Raw genomic sequence first — 24,266 nt, forward strand, 5'->3', positions numbered from 1 at the left:
GAAAACTAATTAAATATTCTGGGCCTTGTAGTTTTAAAAAAAAGTATTTAAAAGCAGTGGTATGAAAAAAAAGGAAATATTAGAAATCCTCAGTTGAGCAGCATCTATGTAGAGAGAAACAAAGTTAGCATTTCGGGTTGATGTTTGTTTAGAAGGATCATCTACTTGAAGATGTTTCTCTTTCCCTGCAAATGCATCCTAACCTATTCAATGTTTCCAGCATCTGCAGTATTTTATTTTTGGAGAGAGTAATTGTTGAAGTGTTTGAATACACTCAATCTAATGTATTCACAGAAGTATAAATGCTCTAAAAACTTGCGTATCTTCCTGCTTCATCATTATTAAATGAGTTGAGTCACTTTTGACAGACTTGACTGCAAGAAAACTGAAGGAATTTGGTGCTGCGGTATTTGACTCCATTTGGCATCCATTTAAATTACTTGAAATTGCAGAGCTTTGTGATGAAACAGTTGAACGCAAGGGGTTCTAGCGTCATGCTTTCTGTATCTTGCTCAGTCATCACCTCTTAAGTCAGATCAATTAATTCATATTGTAACCGTGTGAGACAGCAACTTGCAGAAGTCTACTTGTTCATATTTGCGTACTAAAGTTACTGCAGTTTCAAGTACTTCACAGCTGGATCTCAGTATTATATGTTTTAAATGTAAAAGTTCATTACTTGCTTTCTAATTGTGCATCCCCTAGTAAACACAAGTAACAAGAATATTGAAACAAAATGTTTTTAAAGAATATTGTTATGTTGGAAATGTATAGTTCTACTGACTCCTTTTTTCTCCTTGTTCTTTTCAGAGCACCATAATCCCAGGACCTCCTTTTCTGTTTGGAGCATGCTCGGTGTTGCTTTCTCTGCTGGTTGCCTTGTTCATCCCTGAGCATAGCGGTCTCCCTCTGCGTTCTGGCAGCTGGAAAAAACACAGTAATGGGTCCCAGGGTCATACGCACAGTCCACAGAGCACAAGCCCGGATGGAAAGGAACCCTTATTACAAGACAGTTGTGTATAATGGTGAAGAGCTGCCTATCTAGTGCAGCTCAAGATGGACATGGAGGTCAGACATGGCTGTTGACCCAAGGTTTTCATTTCAGAAATACTGATATTTTCTCTGAGTTATTCAGTTCAGAGTTTCATCTATTAATTTAATGTTTAAAAATGTTTTTCTCATAATGCCTTCTGGTCCTCCACCTGTTCAACGTATTGGAGTCTGGAATATCTTGGGTTGTTTGTCATTGGGTACGATCTCCAAATCCCGTAAATGCAGGATTTCATTTCTCCATTTTTTTTAATGCCTTGTGCAAGACACCAGAAGTCTGTTACAATAGCTTGGCAAATTGCTGCGCTACTTATACTCAAATGTTTTTTTTTCCACATAGTGCTACTATTGGGGCTTCCCAGAAATATCATCTTGTAGGTGGCCACAAGCTTGGTTATAACGCCACTGAAATTTACAAAAAGTAGGAAAAAGATCCGTTTAAAATTTCTTTTCATTGGACAAATTCGGACAGTTCTGAATTCAGATATCTGACAATCTGCTGTAGGTCTGTATTAACCAAATGGAGGGGTGGGGCAAACGTAGGAGTTTTGGGTGGGAATGGTGTGTATTAGATGTGTATGCTAATACTAGCTTTTTGGTCTATGCATAAACATCTGATTGTTTTTAAAGCAGCACATTGGTATTTGAACCATAATCTCTAATCAGTAACACTTATAGTCATACTTTATTGATCCCGGGGGAAATTGGTTAGATTATTTGGATGGCACTATGAACACCTGTGTTGCTGTCTTCCACTCACGTGTACTTGGTACTCATTCAGTTTGGTTTCCTGTTGGTACTGAGATTCATCCACTGACAACTTTCCCAACTTCGTGGTGAATTTGTGTTTCCAGTCAGTCATTGTGGAGATCCAGAAGGTATGAGGAAGAAGGCAGAGGGAGCTGGTGAACAAGTCAAGTGCCCCGTTTGGTACTGTGCAGAAACTACTGTTCCTGATCAATCTTGTTGTTTTTATTGAGGGAAGCGGGAAAAGAAAGCCATGCAAACAACTGGATTCCCAAGCCAATCAACACCGTTTGAGTTGGCTGTGAACTGGGTGATCACTTTTCTCAGTCACGTCAGAAACACTATTTCACCATATTGTACTATAGAAACTCTCCAGTCTGAAGGCAGTTGACAGACTAAGGATGGATGAGTAACTCACACCTTGCTTGTTCTCTCTACCTCCAGCTCCTGCACTTGCTCACTCTAGCTCGATCTGATTCGCAATACTTGTAAGTCATTTTGCTTGTCAATGGGGCAGGAGTAGTAACTGCTGTTCCAGTAGACAGCCTTTGAAGGATGATGTACCTGGTTAATTCCCCTAACTTTAATCTTAGAGCAATCTTAATCCACTGTGATAACTAATGAATTCAAAAAGCATTTGGATTTTTATACCCAAGTTATACATAGCCCTGAGTTGAATGAAAGTTTCATGGTACACCAGTCTGTTTCAGTCTAACACCAACCTATTTTCTACGAGCTACCTTTAACAGATTCTTGTAGACTACCATAGAAGTCTTAAGTAATGTTTTATACTGTGAGGTTCAGTTGCACTGGTATTAGAGTTTAGGCTGAGTTCTCTTCCTAGTTACTCTGCTGCCTAACACCTGGTGGGGAGGAACATGTTTACTTCTACGTTCATGACCACTCGCCCCTGTGTTCAAATCATTCAACTCTCACCACAGACATTGTCGTTTGAGTGAACTATGAGACCATGTGCATGGCTTGTAAAGTGTAAGCCACTAAGCCCCTGTGGTCAACCTGAATACTGGCAGTTCAGAATTATCAAGGGTGAATGTGCATTTGAGTAATCATTGTAAAGAAAACAAGATGCATGTTTTGTCGAGGATGAGATGATACAATAATTATCGATGCTTCCTGTGCTGGAAATGGTCTAGTGTGCTATCACCATTTTCAGAATAGCCATTTCTCCCCCTCCAATACACTGCACATCTACATTGTAAATACCCTGCTGTTCTTTGTGCACTTTTGATCCAGACTGCAGGTCATTTTGCAATATGAAGTGCTACTGAAAGAAAGAAATTCACCTACAGAGCTCTCTTGGCATGTGCCTCCACTATCTCCAGCATCTGGTTCTGCTATTAACAGTGCCATTGTTTTCATTTGCCATTTTTATAGCAATTGTAAATCTTATTTTCATTTTGTACTTTTATATTTTGAAGTTAATTAGAGGGGAGAGGAGAGAGAGAGAGGGGACATTGAAGCTACCTTTGTGTAAACTAGTGATCTGTGTTTATTTTCTCTATGAAAGGCTAATTGGTCTACTTAAATGGTGTGAAAGCTATTGACTCTTTACCATAAGGTCAGTCAGTGTTTTTCCTCTACTCCTCTCTCTCATTGCAAATATAGTGGAAGTAATTTAGTCATTGATATTTGTGGGGAGTCCCTGTGAAAATTAACAATCATAATATATTTTGTGCAACACAATTGTTCACCCCCAAGTACTCTAGTCTTTACTAATGGTTTTGAAAGAGCTGATCTGCTGTAGCCAAGTGTCTCATCACAAACACCAGACCTTTAATGACTGAAACAGGTTTCAATTTTTTTTAAATTACATAACTCTGTTACGTACCAAGAAAAACTTAAAATTGTGCCCTGTTGACTATTGCAAGCTGTAAATGACTTTTTTTGGGGGTGGGGAGGGTGTGCTGAGGGAAAGCATCTTGAAAGAGATAGAAACACAATGATGCAATATCCAGCAAGGGGCCAAAGCAAATAATTTGCTTGCCACCAGGTTGTAGAAAATGGACATGTTCAACAAAAAAACACTTTAAATTGACAAATTATGACTTTTGATTAGTATTGAATTACCCATATGACGAGTAAAATCTGATGGGATAATAAGCTTTGATGCTCCAATGTGGGCATTGGGAGGTTATTATAGACCTCAAAGGATAATTGTACTTGTAACAGTACACTAAAATTCAACAAGTTTGTGTAACATTTACTGTAAAAGTTTATAGTGAAATTATAGAATTATATTAGATATCTACATATGCCAAACAATATTTCAATTTATCTTTAGATTTTTCTTGAGCGCCAGTCAAATTGGCCTTAATATGTGTGCTATTTTAGAACTGGTCTAGGGTGGGCATTATTTTTGAAGCCTTTTCAGGGTTGGTGTTGTACCTTGCACCAAAAGATGTTGTATATCTAAAATGTTTCAGCGGTCCTTCATATGTTGCCCAATGAGAGTTTGGGCAGTGGCTGAGCGTATCTGGACTTGCCTTCATTGGAAGCTGGTAGATAAATGTGGGAACTTGATAGTAATAAGCACTTAAAGCATCATAGAACTTTTAATTGTCGAAGCAAGATGGCTGTGGAGCCCACTATATTTTGGTTCCAGTGTTTGGTCTACAATGAGATTAGAATTGAAGAATATAGGTCTGCAGTTGATCTGATCATACATAAAATAGTGTGAGCACAGGGTTATAAAATCATCCGATGCTCAACCCCACATGATGACTGCTGTTGAATTCCTTTGTCTTAAGATGCTGATGGAGGACATGTCATTCTGGTTTGGGCTATTCAGCTTGTTGAGCCTCACTAACTTTTATGTGATGATTTGCTGTATCAGGGGATGTATGGGACTGTGAAAATTCCCACTGGGTTCTCAGATTCAGGACTTTGGAAGCATCAAGTACAGTCCAGCTAAATACTAGCTTTGAAATGCCATTGCTTCTGAAGTTACGATTTGCACTTGCACTAGCAATAGAAATGTTTAATTTCATGGTGAAAGCTGGTCTAATGGTTAATAAAGAATTTGAATTCTCAGAATGTACTTCATATGGAAGTGGGGTAAGGGAATCCACTTCAAATATGACAGCCAAGTCTGCTTTTGTGCTTGCCTGTACTTACCTGTAACCTGTAAGCTAAACTAGGCTGAGTTTGCCAACAATATGTTGACACCCAGTGATTTGGAGCAGATGAGAATGTACAACAATCTATCTAAACATCACCTAGCTGTAGATAATCTACAGAATCTGCTTCAAAAATCTAGAAACTAGAGAAAACAACTTGTCATGATCAAAAGCTTCTGTTCTCGCAGTAACAAGTTCTTTCTCTGGTAAAATGAATTGAGTTGGAAGGTAATTAGGTGATGTAGTGAGTTATGTAAACATCGCTGCTTAGCTATATTCAGGTAGGCGTCTGCCCAAGCTGGTGCTCAAAGAAAATACTAAGTGATCTCAACAATAATTTTACCCTCCCTTATCAGCTGGGAGAGCAAAGTTCATAAATGGGCTTTCAATGACATTTGCGAATGGTGCTTAGTGATCAGCTGAGGTAATTTTCTAAATCTCCACTTTCACCCATCCTATCTACCTCTCCTGAGGTTGTCTTTTTATAACTGGTATATGAAAAGCTATGTTTATGTTTGCTTGAAGCTTTTTGCAGAACGTTAATTTTGTTTTCCAGATTATTTACTGAATTAACTGATCCTCGTTGTCAGAGTTTAGTTCTGTCCCATCTGCACATGTGGAGAAACTCTTCAAACAGTGTTACTAAATGGAATAATTTAATCATGCATTTTAGAAATATATTTTCCTGTTCAAAGCTTTGCTAATTTAGAAGTTTTTAAGCAAGCTTAACTGTTGATGCAGATACCGTGATTGTCAAGTTTCAAACCTAGGTAAACCCATCAGTGGAGGTCATATCTTCAGCTATTGTGCTGCTATTGTCACAGCTTGGCATCATAAAATAGTGATCAGCACCAGGCTGAATTAACCTGCATTGTAAAAGGTGCTGCTTTTCTTAGTGAAATGTTAAACCAAGACCCAGTTTGCCTCTTGGGAGGATGTAAAAGTTCCTATGGCATTGTTGCACAGAAGAGTTAGGACATGACCCTGATATTGTGGGCTAGTGCTTATCTCAACAAAAAAAAAGTACATTATCTGGTCAGGAGCACTTTGCTCAATTTTACAAGCTTCTTGTGCAGACTTATGACTGCTTTTCTCATGAGCAGTTACGGATACACTTCAGGATTCCTTCTGTTTGGGAGGCCCTCGGGCTATCATAGGCACTGTAGAAATGAAAGTCCTTTTATTTCTTTAAGGAGAAAATCATAGTACAGCTCTCATCCTGTCACATATTTCATTGCTTCAGTAAGATCTCACTTAACAAAGTGCTGCTTACTTGGCACCAAATCACCATGCAACCACACAGAAATGTTGAATGAGAATCATACTGAAGAGGCTATTTTTCTGGGTAAACAAACACTGAAGAAGAAGCACCAGGCTTGTTTTGTCATAGTAGTATTGGCACTTGTTAGATTTCGGATCCATTGAATACAGTAAGATTCCACATCTTTTTTCTGTGCACCACCTCCTCCTGTTTTTACATTCTTCAGCTCCGTGTGATCCTGCATTCAGGAATTTGGAAAATGGTGTTGGTTGCTCAAATGTATCCCATTCTTCATCTCTATCATGGGATGTTGGAGGGACTCAGCTACTGTCCATTTCCCTCCCCTCCCCCTACATAGGTGCAGTTTCAACCGCTGAGTCCTTCCAGTATCTTGTGTGTTGCTCTGCGGTCTCTTTTGACTCCATATTCTGTTTGACAAGTGCACTCATCAGTTTTGTCTTTTCTTCCAATAATAGGCCAAAAACTACTCTTTACCCGCATCTTTAACCTACACACCCCAGCCACTACTCTGTACTAGTTGGACATCTTATGGGTGCCTCCATTGTATGAATCCTGATTTCAGATGCAGCCCAATAAATTTTTGTTATGCTCTAAAACAGGGGTTCCCAACCTAGGGTCCCCAGACCCCTTGGTTAATGGTAGGGGTCCATGGCATAAAAAAGGTTGTGAACTCCTGCTCTGAAAAGTGAGAATGTCTACATTTGTAATCGTCTAGGCCCCAATGCATGTAATCACTCCCTACAAACCTCTGAATCCAGGATAGTTGAAAAACTTGTTCCAGAAGAAAGGTTTATCTTTAGATTGTTCTAACTTCAGCGTGATTTACATTAGGGCATATAGATCTGCTTTGAATTGAAAGTCTGGATTTTCTTATTCAGCATTCTATCCACTATATACATTGATATTCTGTGGCCAAGGAATTTGAAAGATGTTTGGATGAGATGACGAACCTGGCTCAGCTAAAACTCTGTATATAAGCTGTATTGTATTTAGAAGAGTGACCACTTTAAAATGCTGGGGCGGGGGGGCACAAAATGGTTAAGTAATCTGCTGGAATGGACTCAGCTGGCTGAGCAGTACCCATGGTGGTGGGGTTCGGGAGTGATGAAGAAATTAGCAACGTTTCTGGTCATATCTGCATCAGGACAGTCCATCGGCACCCCCCCCCCCCGCCATGCTGCTTGACCCACTAAGTTTCTCCAGCAGATTGTTTGACGTTCCACATTCCAGCATCAATGGCCTCTTCTATCCACAGAGTGGTTGTATCTGTAAAGTACAGCAAAAAATAAAGCACTTGAGAAGAGCATGATTGGGGAAGATGATATCAAGACATTTGGAGTGAAAACAATTTACCTGGCTAGTTTTGAATTGGCTTGATTTACTTGGGTGAGAGTTTAAAATTAGTCATTGATAATGTGTGATTTTTTTTATTACACTTCTTCCTCCCAAAATTTGTTATCAGTTATTAAATGAAAGATATTTCTTCATACCGATGCATTGAATCAAATGAAATACAATTTTAAACAGGAATCACTGACATTATTCAGATGTACAAAGATAACATTATCCAGGCTTTACAGTGCTTCAGGAAATGCATCACGGATTTGCATCTGGAGTTTTGCACTATGAGCCAAATGCATTTTAGTGGAGCTGTTTATGTCAGCCATACCTCAGTGGGTAAAGCTCCTGTGTACATGAGGTGGTGGCTTCATGTCACCCCACCCAGAATCCTGAGCATGATGTATGTAGTGCCAGTGTCAAGAAAGTGCTACATTGTTCAGAGCTATCATCTGTTCATTGGGACGCTAAATAGAGATCTCAATGCTTCCATGAGTAGACGGAGAATATTGTATGAAGGGGGAGTGAGGTTTGCTTCCCATGTTCAGGCCAGCATTTATCTCTCAGCTGACAAGTGATTAGTTATTTATCTCATTGCTATTCTGTGGGAACTTGCTGTGTGCAAATTAGCCACCATGTTTCTGACATTACAGCAGTGACTGAACTTCCAGTGTTTCATTGGTTGTAATGTGCTTTTGAAGTGACCTGAAGTTACATCAGTAGCTTTACACAACAAATGAGCCATACTTATTGGTATTTTAACATAACTGCACATCTCCAGCTTCGTACCAGAAATTATATGAAGCATATCTTGCCAAGTGAAAAGCCCTATTCTAAAATGCAGCTTAAAAGGTCGGCTCTCTAACTTTTCAGACACTGGGTTCAGTACTGCATCTGCAATGATTATATGGTGTAACATTTTAATTTGTCTCTGGAGGTTTTGTTAAAAGCTTGTCGCCTCTTACAAATGTGCCTACCAAAACTGTACAAATTGTAAATAGGAATTGTCAAAAAAAGTATTTATTAAAATGTACATGAATCTAGCTTGACTGCTTGTGCCTCTTTGTTAATTATACCTTGGCTACTTTTCTCTAGAAAATAAGTTAAAGAATAAACAGGTAGAAAGTTAACTCATTTGGAGTATAAATACACTTGTTTTCACTTGGGAGGGATGGTGGGCATGGGCAGGACAAGGAGCCGTAAACATAGAAACATAGAAAATAGGTGCAGGAGTAGGCCATTCGGCCCTTTGAGCCTGCACCGCCATTTATTATGATCATGGCTGATCATCCAACTCAGAACCCCGCCCCAGCCTTCCCTCCATACCCCCTGATCCCTTTAGCCACAAGGGCCATATCTAACTCCCTCTTAAATATAGCCAATGAACTGGCCTCAACAGTTTCCTGTGGCAGAGAATTCCACAGATTCACCACTCCCTGTGTGAAGAAGTTTTTCCTAATCTCGGTCCTAAAAGGCTTCCCCTCTATCCTCAAACTGTGACCCCTCGTTCTGGACTTCCCCAACATCAGGAACAATCTTCCTGCATCTAGCCTGTCCAATTCCTTTAGGATCTTATATGTTTCAATCAGATCCCCCCTCAATCTTCTAAATTCCGACGAGTACAAGCCCAGTTCATCCAGTCTTTCTTCATATGAAAGTCCTGCCATCCCAGGAATCAATCTGGTGATATTTCTTTGTACTCCCTCTATGGCAAAGATGTCTTTCCTCAGATTAGGGGACCAAGACTGCACACAATACTCCAGGTGTGGTCTCACCAAGGCCTTGTACAACTGCAGTAGTACCTCCCTGCTCCTGTACTCGAATCCTCGCTATAAATGCCAGCATACCATTCGCCTTTTTCACCGCCTGCTGTACCTGCATGCCCACTTTCAATGACTGGTGTACAATGACACCCAGGTCTCGTTGCACCTCCCCTTTTCCTAATCGGCCACCATTCAGATAATAATCTGTTTTCCTATTTTTGCCACCAAAGTGGATAACTTCACATTTATCCACATTAAATTGCATCTGCCATGAATTTGCCCACTCACCCAACCTATCCAAGTCACCCTGCATCCTCTTAGCATCCTCCTCACTGCTAACACTGCCACCCAGCTTCGTGTCATCCGCAAACTTGGAGATGCTGCATTTAATTCCCTCATCCAAGTCATTAATATATATTGTAAACAACTGGGGTCCCAGCACTGAGCCTTGCGGTACCCCACTAGTCACCGCCTGCCATTCTGAAAAGGTCCCGTTTATTCCCACTCTTTGCTTCCTGTCTGCTAACCAATTCTCCACCCACACCAATACCTTACCCCCAATACCGTGTGCTTTAAGTTTGCACACTAATCTCCTGTGTGGGACCTTGTCAAAAGCCTTTTGAAAATCCAAATATACCACATCCACTGGTTCTCCCCTATCCACTCTACTAGTTACATCCTCAAAAAATTCTATGAGATTCGTCAGACATGATTTTCCTTTCACAAATCCATGCTGACTTTGTCCGATCATTTCACCGCTATCCAAATGTGCTGTTATCACATCCTTGATAACTGACTCCAGCAGTTTCCCCACCACCGACGTTAGGCTAACCGGTCTATAATTCCCCGGTTTCTCTCTCCCTTCTTTTTTAAAAAGTGGGGTTACATTAGCCACCCTCCAATCCTCAGAAACTAGTCCAGAATCTAATGAGTTTTGAAAAATTATCACTAATGCATCCACTATTTCTTGGGCTACTTCCTTAAGCACTCTAGTATGCAGACCATCTGGCCCTGGGGATTTATCTGCCTTCAATCCCTTCAATTTACCTAACACCACTTCCCTACTAACATGTACTTCGCTCAGTTCCTCCATCTCACTGGACCCTCTGTCCCTTACTATTTCTGGAAGATTATTTATGTCCTCCTTAGTGAAGACAGAACCAAAGTAATTATTCAATTGGTCTGCCATGTCCTTGCTCCCCATAATCAATTCACCTGTTTCTGTCTGTGGGGGACCTACATTTGTCTTTACCAGTCTTTTTCTTTTTACATATCTATAAAAGCTTTTACAGTCCGTTTTTATGTTCCCCGCCAGTTTTCTCTCATAATCTTTTTTCCCCTTCCTAATTAAGCCCTTTGTCCTCCTCTGCTGAACTCTGAATTTCACCCAGTCCTCAGGTGAGCCACTTTCTCTGGCTAATTTGTATGCTTCTTCTTTGGAATTGATACTATCCCTAATTTCTCTTGTCAGTCACGGGTGCACTACCTTCCTTGATTTATTCTTTCGCCAAACTGGGATGAACAATTGTTGTAGTTCATCCATGCAACCTTTAAATGCTTGCCATTGCATATCCACCGTCAATCCTTTAAGTGTCATTTGCCAGTCTATCTTAGCTAATTCACATCTCATACCTTCAAAGTTACCCCTCTTTAAGTTCAGAACCTTTGTTTCTGAATTAACTATGTCACTCTCCATCTTAATGAAGAATTCCACCATATTATGGTCACTCTTACCCAAGGGGCCTCTCACGACAAGATCGCTAATTAACCCTTCCTCATTGCTCAAAACCCAGTCCAGAATAACCTGCTCTCCAGTTGGTTCCTCAACATGTTGGTTCAAAAAAACCATCCCGCATACATTCCAAGAAATCCTCTTCCTCAGCACCTTTACCAATTTGGTTCACTCAGTCTACATGTAGATTGAAGTCACCCATTATAACTGCTGTTCCTTTATTGCACACATTTCTAATTTCCTGTTTAATACCATCTCCGACCTCACTACTACTGTTAGGTGGCCTGTACACAACTCCCACCAGCGTCTTCTGCCCCTTAGTGTTATGCAGCTCTACCCATATCGATTCCACATCTTCCCGGCTTATGTCTTTCCTTTCTATTGCGTTAATCTCTTCTTTAATCAGCAACGCCACCCCACCTCCCCTTCCTTCATGTCTATCCCTCCTGAATATTGAATATCCCTGAACGTTGAGCTCCCATCCCTGGTCACCCTGGAGCCATGTCTCTGTGATCCCAACTATATCATAATCATTAATAACAATCTGCACTTTCAATTCATCCACCTTATTACGAATGCTCCTTGCATTGACACATAAAGCCTTCAGGTGCTCTTTTACAACTCTCTTAGCCCTTATACAATTATGTATAAACACGAGGAAAAGTCATTAATGTAGTAAAACTCCATTTATGCAGCATGCTTGGGACTTCAGACCAGCAGATTTTCTGGGCTGTAATAATTAAATTAGCTTAATACTTAAGTATTGATGGTAACAATTCTAATTATCATTTGTTTCAAGGTGTTACGTAATATAATAAACCTGATTTTTTTTTTAAAGGATTTGCTGAGTTTACAGGATGGGTAGGGAAACACTACCCCGTGAGCCAGTGTGGAATCATTGGGATTTTTAAATAATTTCATTAGCAAATTGTAAGAGATTTGCTATAAATCTCACTGGAATTTCAGAATAAATGTCTTTTCACTGAGTAGTTAGAATGTGCCCTCACAGCCACAGGTACTGGTTGACGTGGACAACAGGTTTTCATTTGTATATGAATGCCCATCTCTCTAGTTAGAGGAGGAAAATCGCGTGGACTGGTAACTCCAGCATTGAACATTTGGGCTTGATGGCTAATTTGTGCCATTCTGTTATTTTATAACCATCCGACATGATTCAGTATGGTATTGCAGTGGTTGGGTACTAAAACTGATCTAGTGTGAATTAATAATGGAGTTTGAAATGAGTGTTCAAATTTCAATATGGCAGCTGTGGAATTTGAATTATTATTCCATTTTATTAAAAAAAACATACTAAATGTGGTGGTTATAAAACGGCCAGATTGTTTTAAAATCTTATTTTGTTCTTCAGGAAAGAAAATCTGCCCCTTATTACCCAATCGTGCATTTATGTGCTTCAGACACAGGTGATTCTTATCTACAGTTGACTAGTCAACAAACCATTTGTCTCAGGGGAAGTTGGAGGGAGATTTGCAAATCCTGAAGAATTTTTTTTTAAGTTGTAGGTTTGGATACTTTTCTCAGCAAGTGTTATTGAGTGGCAAAGAAAAGTAGTGAATCTGGAAAGATTTGAATGTTTATTAACTTTTTAATTCAGGACTTCTATAGAGACATTCAAAAGAATTTGATGGGTAAATTGGGATGAACTGTTTGCACTGGCAAGACGTCCAGTAAAAGAAAGGCAGAGCAGCACACACTGGAGTTATTAATGCAGTGAGTTGTGCTCAGGAATGCACTTCCAAATGGGGTTCAATGGGAACAGTTGGAACAGAACTTGATAAGTACTAGATGGGGAGAAAGTGCACGTAAATGGATGGCATTCAAGAGCCTTTCAAAAAGATCACAAGCCAGCAGTTAAGGAATCAAACCTGGATATTTTCTGCTTTTTTTCCCCTATCACTTCCACACTATAATGAGGGAATTTTAAATTGCTTTTGGATGAGGTGTTAAACTGATGTCTGTTATTTTCTGGAAGGTTAGTGATTTGCTGTTTAGTGATATTGGTTGAAGGAGTTCTTGTGATTAGAAATTTACCACATTGTTTTCAGAAGCATATTTGAGACATGACAGGGATTATAAATGCCTCTGTAAATGCAAAGCATAGCCCAAGTACATCGGTTAAAATATTCCCTTTGGAGTTCATTAGCATATTAATCAGTTACCCAGATCAGCAGTCTGTGGATATTGGCAGATGGCTGTCTGCAGATGTTATGATACCTCAAAGCATCTGCCGGGGATTTAAAATCATTTTTAGGATCTGGGTGTGGCTGGGAAGGCTAGCATTTATTGCGTGTCTCTAATTTCCATTCAGGAAATGATGAGCCACCACCTTTGTAGAATTTTCCAGGCGTTGAACCAAGTGGCCACGAAGGTCCAGCAGTACACCATCCAAATTTGGATGATGTGCAACTTGGAGAGGAATTGGTAGGTGGTGGTGTTCCCCTGCAACTCCTTCCTTTGCTGTTGGTGATATCGTCATGAGTTTGGGAAGTTGTGGTTCAAAGTAAATTTATTATCAAAGTACGTATACGTCACAGATCCTCCAAAATGATGACACTGAGGAATTTAAAGTTGCTAACTCTCTCCACATCTGATTCTCCAATGAAGACTGGTTCATGGACCTCTGGTTTCCTTCTCCTGAAGTCTATAATCAACTCATTGGTCTTGCTGACATTGGGTGACAAGTTGTTGTTATGCCACCACTCAGCCAGATTTTCAATCTCCCTCCTTTTTGCCGATTCGTCACCATTAGGCCAATGAAAGTGGTTGTCAGCAAACTTGAATATGACATTGGAGTGTGCTTAGCCACATAATCAAAAGTGTTAAGTAAGTACAGCAGGAGACTCAGCACAGCCTTGTGGTGCACCTGTACTGATAGATGTTGCCAATCCGAACTAACTGGGATCTGCAAGTGAGGAAATCAAGGATACAATTGTGCAAGGAGGTACTGAGGCCCAGGTCTTGGAGCTTATTGAATAATTTTGAGGGGATGACGGTATTGAATATTGAGCTGTAGTCAACAAAGAGCATCCTGACGTATGCTTCTTTGCTGTCCAGATGTTCCAGGGTTGATGAAGAGCCAATGAGATGGCATCTGCTGTGGACCTGTTGCTCTGATAGGCAATGGAGTGGCTCTAAGTCGCATCTCAGGCAGGAGTTTGATATGTTTCATCACCAACCTCTCAAAACACTTCAACACTGTGGATGTAAGGGCTACTGGGCCATGGTCATTGAGGCAGATCCCCACGCTCGTCTTGGGCACTGGTATAATAGAAGGCCGCTGAAGCAGGTGGGTACCACGCACTGCCAAAGCAAGAGGTTAGAGATCTCACACCGCAGAAACCATATGTAGATTGGATGACAGCTTTTCAGAACACTACCCATTCAGTCACAGAGGCAACCCTGAGCTTCCAGCTGTCAGTCCCCTTGATTCTGTACCCTATTCCCTCTTTAGTCTGCACTCTACCTCTCTGAAACCTTACTTGTTTTCCCTTTTCCAGCCTTGTCAGACCTTCACCGAAAATATCACCAGTTTAAAATCAAGTTTAATTATCATTCAAACCATACATAGAGAACATTCCTCTGGGGCCAAGGTGTATAACATTCAAAATAACAAGTGAACTTCAAAATAGCAAGTAACATTCAAAGTAAAATGGCCTACTCCACCTATTTTCTATTTTCTATGTTTAAAAGCAAAGAAGCATATTCATTTGGAAAAAAAAACACGTAGTCCAAGACCCAGAGCGACAATGTCTGGAAGATGATGATGCAGTGTACAGATGCACGCAATCCAGCCTGTCATTCCACCAATTGAACACGGGGCGGGGGGCGGGGGGCAGCACTGAAGGAAGAGGCCTGGTCCTAGCTGAATGCAGACTCCATGTTGTAGCACTGCTGACCTGGTCTGCAGCAGCAGGCAAGCTTGAGGCCTAGTCCTTGCTACAACTGAGCCTGCACAGCTCCCATGTTGTCTGTCCCTCCACCAGACAAGGGTAACAGGCCCACAGCAACTTGCGCTATCACCATCCAAAAGTCTTGCGATCACAGGTGAAATTTCTGAGACAATCTCCCACAGTTCGATGCTATCGAGTAGCAAGCAGCAACACAGTCTGCAGCCAGATCAGCTCTCCTGTGCCTAGACTCCTCCAATATCCCGACTGTCTCCTTTGACACCTCAGCCGGCACCTTCTCCAACATCACAGCCATCCCCTTTGACACTAAGGCCAGCTCCGCTGCCAATACAGGTCCAGCTACTCCCATCAACAAGCAGCTCACTGATGGAGTAGCCCTGCCGTACTTGAAGTTCTTGGAGAAGAATTGTCTCGCGATCATAAAAAAAAACAACAAATTTTACAAAGGAGAAACCATCTTCGGTTGGCCCCTGAAGGACTGCTGTGTTCACAAGCTCTGCCATCTAACCGGAAGGTGGAAGTTTCTCTTCCAACTGAGGTGGCATAACCTGGGTGAATTCCAGCACTCTCTAGGTTGTGGGACATACTGCCAAGTCTCAAGTGAACATAAGTGAGCTGTATTTCTTTAACATATTGTTAAGTCTTGAGTGTCTTGAATGAAGTACTGATTTTTTGATGGTAAATTAATTCCATAAATGGATATAAGGATATAATAACAACATGGTTGTTTCTTGGCTAGAACTTCAACAGTCTAGACCAATGGTCTGCTGATTGGAATTTCAATCCAATTAGAGCAGTTAGCAAGTTTAAATTAAATGAACTAAATAACTGGGAGTGGGGGAAGAGAATGTCCAGTTTTAGTAATGGGTACTGTTGTCATATTCTTGAGAAACAGTGGCAGTTTATGAACTGGGCAGGCATATGTGTTTGTAGACGCATGGCAATGCAGCTGATCCTTAAAACAAGAACTGCGCTTCATTTCTTAACAGGGAAGGTGGCACCGAGGAGGAAAAAAAGGGGGTCAATATCTCAGGTGGGCAATCTTTCATCACTTGTGAGTATTTTCAATAGTTTCTCCCCTATCAGTAGTATTTTGCTTTAGTTTGGTGGTGGGGGGAGGGGGAAGTACCCTGAAATTTAAAAAGAAGCTTCTTAAAAATTTGCCTCTCTTTAAGCTGCTTATTTTAAATTAGTTGGTGGCAGTAGAATTACAGAGAACAAAGAAAATTTGCAGAAGTGCTAACAATTTCTTCAAAGCAGTGCAGGTGACTTTAATTGTTAGGACAGGAAGTTTGCATTAGTACTTCTATTTCAACTTTGATCATAACACAGACCTGATTCCGTGCTGTTGCTGTTCAAGAATGCCTGAAGCTGATACAACTGAGCATCAAAGCATGTTATTACAATCGACGGGAGTAAATTTCTTAAATTCTGAAAGCATTGTTTTGGTGATAAATCTCACAATTGTTAGCCGTGTACGTTTGAGCCACTGACACATGATTAATGTATCAACTCCTTGCACGTGATCTGCTGCAGCCTTTGACAATCTTGGGGTTAAAGAGACAAAGGATGTTGGGGAACTCCACCATTGTGAGCTCTGAATTCTTGAACTATAAATAATTCTCCATTGTGTTTAGTTTTTAGATGATCCCTAGCTCTGTCAACACTAAGTAAACACTGGCGTTTATAAACAATAGTGGACTGACCTGCAAATGATTTAAAAGAAAATTTAAATCTAGCATGAAGTTTGCACGCTGATTCAGCACGTAAGAGGATGTTGTGCTCAATGTGCTTCTTTTGTATACTTCTGGAATTTTTTGGGCAGAGGTTGAACATGGAGAAGTTAATTATTTTCCATTCACTGAAATTTGCTGATCCTGGTGTTTGAACTGTTCCAGACCTTGCTTTCAAACCTCTCTGGGTTCTTTCTCTATGCCTGTTCTTCTGCAGCCTTATAAACCACAGCACCCTGTCCCCTTCCTCCAACTCTGCACTCTAAAAATTCTGGTCTCCTGATGATCCATGTTGTCAGAAATGAAAGGGTTACCGTATGCGGAACGTCTGGCAGCTCTTGGGCTGTATTCCTGAGAGTTCAGGAGAATGAGGGGATGTCTCATAGAAACATTCCGAATGTTAAAAGGCCTGAACAGATTAGACATGACAAAGTCATTTCCCATGGTAGGGAAGTCCAGGGCAAGAGGGCACAACTTCAGGATTGATGAATGTCCATTTAGAACTGAGATGTGGAGAAATTACTTTAGTCAGAGGGTGATAAATCTGTGGAATTTGTTGCCATGAGCGGCTGTGGAGGTCAAGTCATTGGGTGTATTTAAGGCAGAGATAGATAGGTTCTTGATTAGCCAGGGCATCAAAGGGTATGGGGTGAAGGCAGGGGAGTGGGGATGACTGGAAGAATTGGATCAGCCCATGATCGAATGGCGAAGCAGACTCGATGGGCCGAATGGCCTACTTCTGCTCCTATACCTTATGGTCTTGTGTTTTTAATCACTCCACACTTGAGGGCTTGCCATTGGCTGTTTTAGAGTTTACTTCCTAAACATTCTTTACCTAAGATACTCCTGAAACTCTATCTTTGTCTAAGTTTTAGGTCATCATCTCTAGTTTCCCATAAGACATTGGAGCAGGATTAGGCCGTCCAACCCATCAAGTCTTTCGATCATGGCTGACTTATTACCCCTCTTAACTCCATTCTCTGCTTTCTCCCTGTAACCTTTGACCTTACTAATCCAGAACCTAACAACCCAAAGGCTTGCCTTCCACAGCCATCTGTGGCAATGATTCACTACCCTCTGCCTAAAGAATTTCTTCCTCATACCTGCTCCCTTCCCCTTGTGGAAATAGGGCAGAGATGACATGGCTACTTAAGGTGCAGACAGTTTACTTAAGATGCAAAGCATGGTATCTAGGCAAGCCTTTCTCACAGTGCTACTTAAAAATGAGAGTACCGATTCAACCTCGGACAGAATCACGTACAACAGCAGTGAAAAAGATTAGCAAGGCCAGTGGACAACTCTTGGACCTGAGAGATGTGAGGTTAAGACTTGAATAAAGAGAGGTTGATGCTGCAGTACAGGGTCAAAGCCTTGGATATAAGACCATATGCCAATACCAAAGCTTCTGCAAACTGAACATCAAAACATGTGACATTATTATATTGCTGTTTTGGAATCTTGCTATGCACAAACAGACAGCTGCATTTCCTACGAGGTGATAGTGACTTGCCATCAAAAGTACTCAAGGGTTGAATTTTCCTGAAGGTGCTGTGTAGATGGAAGTTCTTTCCGCAAGTTGTCTGATTTCTCATGTGAAAGAGGTGGCTCTGCATTGTGAATGCAGTAACCTTACAAATAATAGTTGGCTTTATTAGGCTCTCCACACCTCCAGAGATCATCGATCCATTGAAGGAAATGGTACAGCAGGAGCCCATTCAGTCCATTCTTTTTCCAAGATGGCTTGCTGGGTCGGTTGTTAAATCAGTCAGAGTTAAACAAAGCATAATTAAGTCCTTTGGTCCAACTGGTCCAGGTCAACCAAGATGTCCTATCCAAGCTAGTCCTATTTGTCAGTGTTTTCCATAACCTCTTGAATTTTCCCAATCCATGTACTTGTCAAACTGCCTTTTAAAACTTGCTATTGTACTCTCCTCAACAACAACTTTGTCTGGCAGCTTATTGCACAATGATACCATGCTTCTGTAATAAAAAGTTGCCTTCAAGTGCCTAGTAAATCTTTTCCTTCTCACTTTAAGTCTATGCCCTCTTGTTCTTGATTTCCCATAGGGGTGGGGTGGGGGAGCTGAGAGACAGACTGAGTGATTTTACCCTATCTATGCCCCTCATAATTTTACACGTCACTAATATTTCTCCTGTTTTTTCCCATCCACTGTCCTGCAATTCTTCCCGTGACTATTTATCCATTTTTCTATCTCCAAAGTTCCTATTGAATCTGCTTTCCTATCCTCTAATCTCAACATGCTCCATGAGAAATATTCCTTCTGGTTCTTTTGCCATTTGACTTCGACCTATATCCCTCTGGTCATTGACTCTTGTACCATGGAAAGCTATTTATTTTGTCAAAACCTTTCATCATTTTGGAAAGAAAAACAGAAAAGTTCCCTGATTGTGCCCTGCTTTAGCAACACTTTGCAGTTGTACAAGATGCTGGCAAGGCTACATTTGGGATTCTACGCACAATTCTGCTCACCCTGGGTGTAGGAAGAAAATTATTAAACTGGAGAACAAAAATATTACAGGGACCGGAGGGCCTGAGTTACAAGGAAAGGCTAGGACTTTCCACCCCTGCCCCCACCCTGAGGAATGGGGGCTGAGGGAGACTTTAGAGATGTATGAACACATGAGAAGATAAGTTGAAAGCCCAGTCTTTTCTGCAAGGTAAGGGTTCCAGTTTAAAGTGAGAAGGGGGAAGATCTGAAAGGACCAGGGGCAACTTTCTCCAGTCAGATGGTGGTGTGTATATGGAACAAGCTGCTACAGGAAGTGGTTGACAAGCTAGACCAAAAGGGCCTGTTCACCTTCTTTCCTTCCTGTGAACGACTAACACCCCAGTTTTTCCACATAAAGGCTTGGATACCGGTTAGCAAGTTGAAATGCATAATATACCAGAGGGATTTGCGCTGGGGCTTTGACTTTTAACAATAACCCTAACCCTAATGTACAAATAAGATCATAAGATATAGGAACAGAAGTAGGCCATTCAGCCCATCAAGTCTGCTCCACCATTCAATCATGGGCTGATTCAATTCTTCCAGTCATCCCCATTCTCCTGCTTTCTCCCCATACCCTTTGATGCCCTGGCTAATCAAGAACCTATCTATCTCTGCCTTAAATACACCCAATGACTTGGCCTCCACAGCCACCTGTGGCAACAAATTCCACAGATTTACCACCCTCTGACTAAAGTAATTTCTCCGCATCTCAGTTCTAAATGGACGTCCTTCAATCCTGAATTGTTGCCCTCTTGTCCTAGACTCCCCTACCATGGGAAATAACTTTGCCATGTCTAATCTGTTCAGGCCTTTTAACATTCGGAATGTTTCTATGAGACATCCCCTCATTCTCCTGAACTTCGGGGAATACAGCCCAAGAGCTGCCAGACGTTTCTCATATAGTAACCCTTTCATTCCTGGAATAATTCTTGAATTAAGAGGGCTACCTTGCTACCCAATATAAGTCTGAGAAACAGCGTCTACCCAAGGATGTTACAGCCTTTAGGACTTAAACATTTAATTTAACACATTTAGGTAACGACCCCTTTCCCCACCCCACACCCCACCCCCCACCCTACGCAGGTGTGGTTGTTTCAGCATGCTTTGTTTATTTGGTTGCCTATTTTAGAGTATTAGTTACTTGACAGCTTTGGTCTCTATCCTATCACAGACAGCAGAGAACTCCGTTCTCACCATCCTCCTCTCTCTTCGAGTTAACATGTTGCTTTTGTCACATTTTAAAATACATCCTTAATTAACCTCATTAATCCCTGATTTCCCCATTGATGTTTCCTGACTTCCTGAGTGCTGTTCTTATTTACTAAATAACTAAATAAGGGTATGTTGTCTCATGAAATGAATTGAATTGACTTTATTTCTTACATCCTTCACATACATGAGGAGTAAAAATCTTTACGTTACATCTCCGTCTGAATGTGCAAATTATAGTAATTTTTAATAAATAGTATGTACACTAAGATATAAAACAGAACAGTCAATATAGCTTAGAAATACAATTGTGTCAGCGTGAATTGATTCGTCTGTTGCCCTGGTGGAAGAAGCGGTCCCTGAACCTGTTGGTCCTGGTTTTAATGCTGTGGTACAGTTTCCTGGTGGTGGCAGCTGGAGCAGTTTGTGGTTGGGGTGACTTGGGTCCCCAATGATCCTTCATGCCCTTTTTACATACCCGTTGCTGTAAATGTCCTGAATAGTGGGAAGTTCACAACCACAGATGCTGGGAAAGATTGCCATTGCCTTGGGGTCCGGGCAGCTGAAGACTCACTGAGATTGACTGAGACATGGAATGAAGGATGCAGATTGAGGGTGTAATTAATCTAGTAGGGTCTTGGGGCTGGAAGAAATATCAATGAGAGGAAGAGGCAGCAACAGGACTTGAGGGTAAGGATGAGATCTAGATATTCTGGATCGGAAGCTATTGTATTTTAGGAAGCACTTGGACTAGCTTGGAGTTGGAACACAAGGTAGTGGACAAGCTAGTCTCTAAATGTCCCCTGAATTACTTCCATTAAGGCAAGAGATGTGTGGGATGAATTAACGTAGGGATGTCGACTCTGGACCAAACATCACCTGGTGAAAGCATGCGCCGATACATAACAGGGATGGAACCTTACCAGCTCAAGGGGCGAGACAGAACTGAGAAATGATTCCCTGGAAGCACCAACCATGAGGTTTACAAGTGTGTAAAGGAGATTAAAATGGGGGAGAGGACCTGAAAACCAGGCTTGAGACAGAATGTGTCCATTCCAGTTATATGCAAGCCCTTGTTGTCACCGGTATTGTCTTGTGACTGTTCTCTATCCTGCGAAATAGCATATTACACAGAATAATACAAAATTTAAATGTGATACATAGGATTCAGGTTCTTGTACAGCTCCAATGAAGATTTGGATAAAGAGTGATTTAGGTGAAGAGGAGACCATTGAGTCTGTGGTGGCTCTGTGTAAGGGAGTTCTTATCTGATAGCCCAGGGTCTCTTGTTCCACCCTGTCTTCTCATTTTCTCCTTAAAGCAAGTTGCTGAATGCTTCCTCACATTGAGTTCTACATCACATTGTATGAGAAGTAAAAAAAAAAATCCCCTTGACTCTGAGGGTCTTTTGTATGTTCACCCACCTGCATCCTACTAACTTCTTGTTCTCAGTGGTCCTGCCACTGAAACAGCCTCCACCAGCTTCCATAAAACCAGCACAGCCCTGTTGTTCGCCTCCTGAGAAGTTCCTGCAGTTCCTGGTTCCGACAGCAGGGGGAGGAACTGCTCCATGGACGATTCTCAAATTAAAATCAAAGATACTGGAAATCAAGAGATCAACTCAGAACTGTTGGGAATACTCAAAGGCCAGGCAGCTTTGATGGAAAGGGAAGCAATTAACATTTCAAGTTGAAGATTCTTTGACAGAATGGGAAGATGGGGAAAGCAAGTTGGCAGAGAGGGTGTGGAAGGGAGGGAACAATAGAACAGTCATTAAAGATGAAAGCAAATGAAACGGTCAAGCCTTGAATCTGGGGCAGTTGAGAAAGAAGTGAGGTCAAGCACATAATGTGGAGGGTGTAAAGTGAAGGGAATGCTGAGTGAGCCTAATTCTGAGCAGGCATCCCTCTGGCCGCCTGTCTCTCACTGCTTTCAGCCCTGGGAATGTGACCTGAAGCACAGAGATGAGCTACCTCTCACCACAAGATTATCAGGAGATGGTCATTGACTTCAGGAAGGGGTTGTCGGCGGGGAGGGGTGCTTCAGTCTAGAGCAGCAGTGTTGTGATTGAGAACTTCAGGTTCCTAGGTGTGAACATCACCGGTCCCATTCCAATCACATTGACGTCACTGTCAAGAAACCTCACCAGCATCTCTACTTCCTCCAGAGGCTAAAGAAACTTGGCATTTCCCTGTCAACTCTTATCAATGTTTATCAACACTGTAGAAAGCATTCTGTCTGGATGAGTAACAGCTTGTAGGACAGCAAGAACCTGAAGAGTTGGGACACTGCTCAGTTCATTACAGGAACCTACCTCCCTCTGTTGATTCTTAGGAAAGCAGCCTGCATAGCCAAAGACCCCACCCACCCTGGCATTCTCTCTCCTCCCCTCTCTCATCAGGTAGAAGATTCAAAAGCCTAAAGCACATACCATCAGACTCGACGACATCTTCTATCCCACTGTCATCAGACTGTTGAATGTACAATAAGACAGACTCACAATACATCCCATTATAGGCCATAGACAACAGGTGCAGGAGTAGGCCATTCGGCCCTTCGAGCCAGCACCGCCATTCGCTGTGATCATGGCTGATCATCCACAATCAGTACCCTGTTCCTGCCTTCTCCCCATATCCCTTCACTCCGCTACCCTTAGGAGCTCCATCTAACTCGTTCTTGAAAGAATCCAGAGAATTGGCCTCCACTGCCCTCTGAGGCAGAGCATTCCATTGTGATCTTGCCTGCACTGCACTTCTTTGTAGCTTTTACATTTTATTCTGCATTGTTATTGTTTTACCTCATTGTGTAACAACCAGTATGCAAGAGAAGTGTTTCTCGTTATCTTGGTACATATGACAATAATAAACAAGAGCGTTGTGACTCTAAACAAGGGAGAGGTAAATAGTCCAGGAGAGTTTCACCTGAAGACGATGGAGTTGCTCTCAAATAGAAATTGTTCCTGTTACAGAGTGTGTGTGTGTGGTGGGGTGGAGACAGTGGAGCTCAGGGTGACAGTAACTGAGGGTTAGATTAGAACTTTCTGCTCAGAACAGAAAGTTTAAAAAGTTTTAATTGCTGCCCTGAACTCAGTTGTAGTGTCCTGAGGGATGCGTGTGGGTAAACTGTAGGTCTGTACAGCCAGGCTATGGACCCGGTGGGCATTGCCCTCACCCTGTGCCAAGGCTGTGACATCAATTTCTGAGCTGTTCTGTCCAATCACCACAGAACCTTGTATTTACATAGGTTCATTGACATTGGAAACATCGCATGGTGCTTCAGAGGAGGGTCCAGGTAAATGAATGCAGCATACAGCACTAATATGAAAGATCAGTCAGAATCCTTGTCAATGGAGGAACAGGCACAAGGGACTTGTAGCTTTTTGTCACTTTCACCCAGGATGGGTACAGAGCACTGAGCACGGAGTTGGAGTCTATGCCAATCACTAAGCACCTATTTTACACTGTCTGCATTAATCCTTTTCTATTCTCCACCCACATTCCCACCGACTTCCCACCTATTCTACTTGCTTACACACACACTGCAACTTGCGGTGGTTAATTAAACCACCAACATGCACATCTTCAGGTTGTTGGACGAACCTCGCGTGTCCAAGAGGATTGTGTATTCTCTATACAGACCGTGCCCTCTTCACGCTGCTGTCATTGCGAAGGGCTACAGGAGCCTTTGGTCCCACCCCACCAGGTTCAGGAACTGCTACTACCCCGCAACCATCAGGCTCCCGAACCAGCGTGAGTGACTTCACTCACCTCAGCACTGAACTGACTCCACAGCCGTAGACTCACTTTCAAGGACTCCACAACTCATGTTCTCAT

The 24,266-nt window shown here is 41.8% G+C and overlaps 1 protein-coding gene across 3 annotated transcripts in view; it reads left to right on the plus strand.

Annotated features, from left to right (window-relative positions):
* LOC134337437 (hippocampus abundant transcript 1 protein-like) overlaps positions 1 to 8,597 on the plus strand; it is a 74,213-nt gene extending 65,616 nt beyond the window's left edge. For all 3 annotated transcript variants that reach the window (XM_063032440.1, XM_063032442.1, XM_063032441.1), the window contains exon 12: positions 811 to 8,597. In XM_063032440.1, coding sequence (XP_062888510.1) covers positions 811 to 1,023 — 213 coding nt within the window. In that variant the 3' untranslated portion in view covers positions 1,024 to 8,597. The remainder of the gene's footprint in view (positions 1 to 810) is intronic.
* The last annotated feature ends 15,669 nt before the right edge of the window (positions 8,598 to 24,266 follow it).

Source organism: Mobula hypostoma, chromosome 24, assembly GCF_963921235.1.
Source record: "Mobula hypostoma chromosome 24, sMobHyp1.1, whole genome shotgun sequence".
Classification (NCBI taxonomy): domain Eukaryota; kingdom Metazoa; phylum Chordata; class Chondrichthyes; order Myliobatiformes; family Myliobatidae; genus Mobula; species Mobula hypostoma.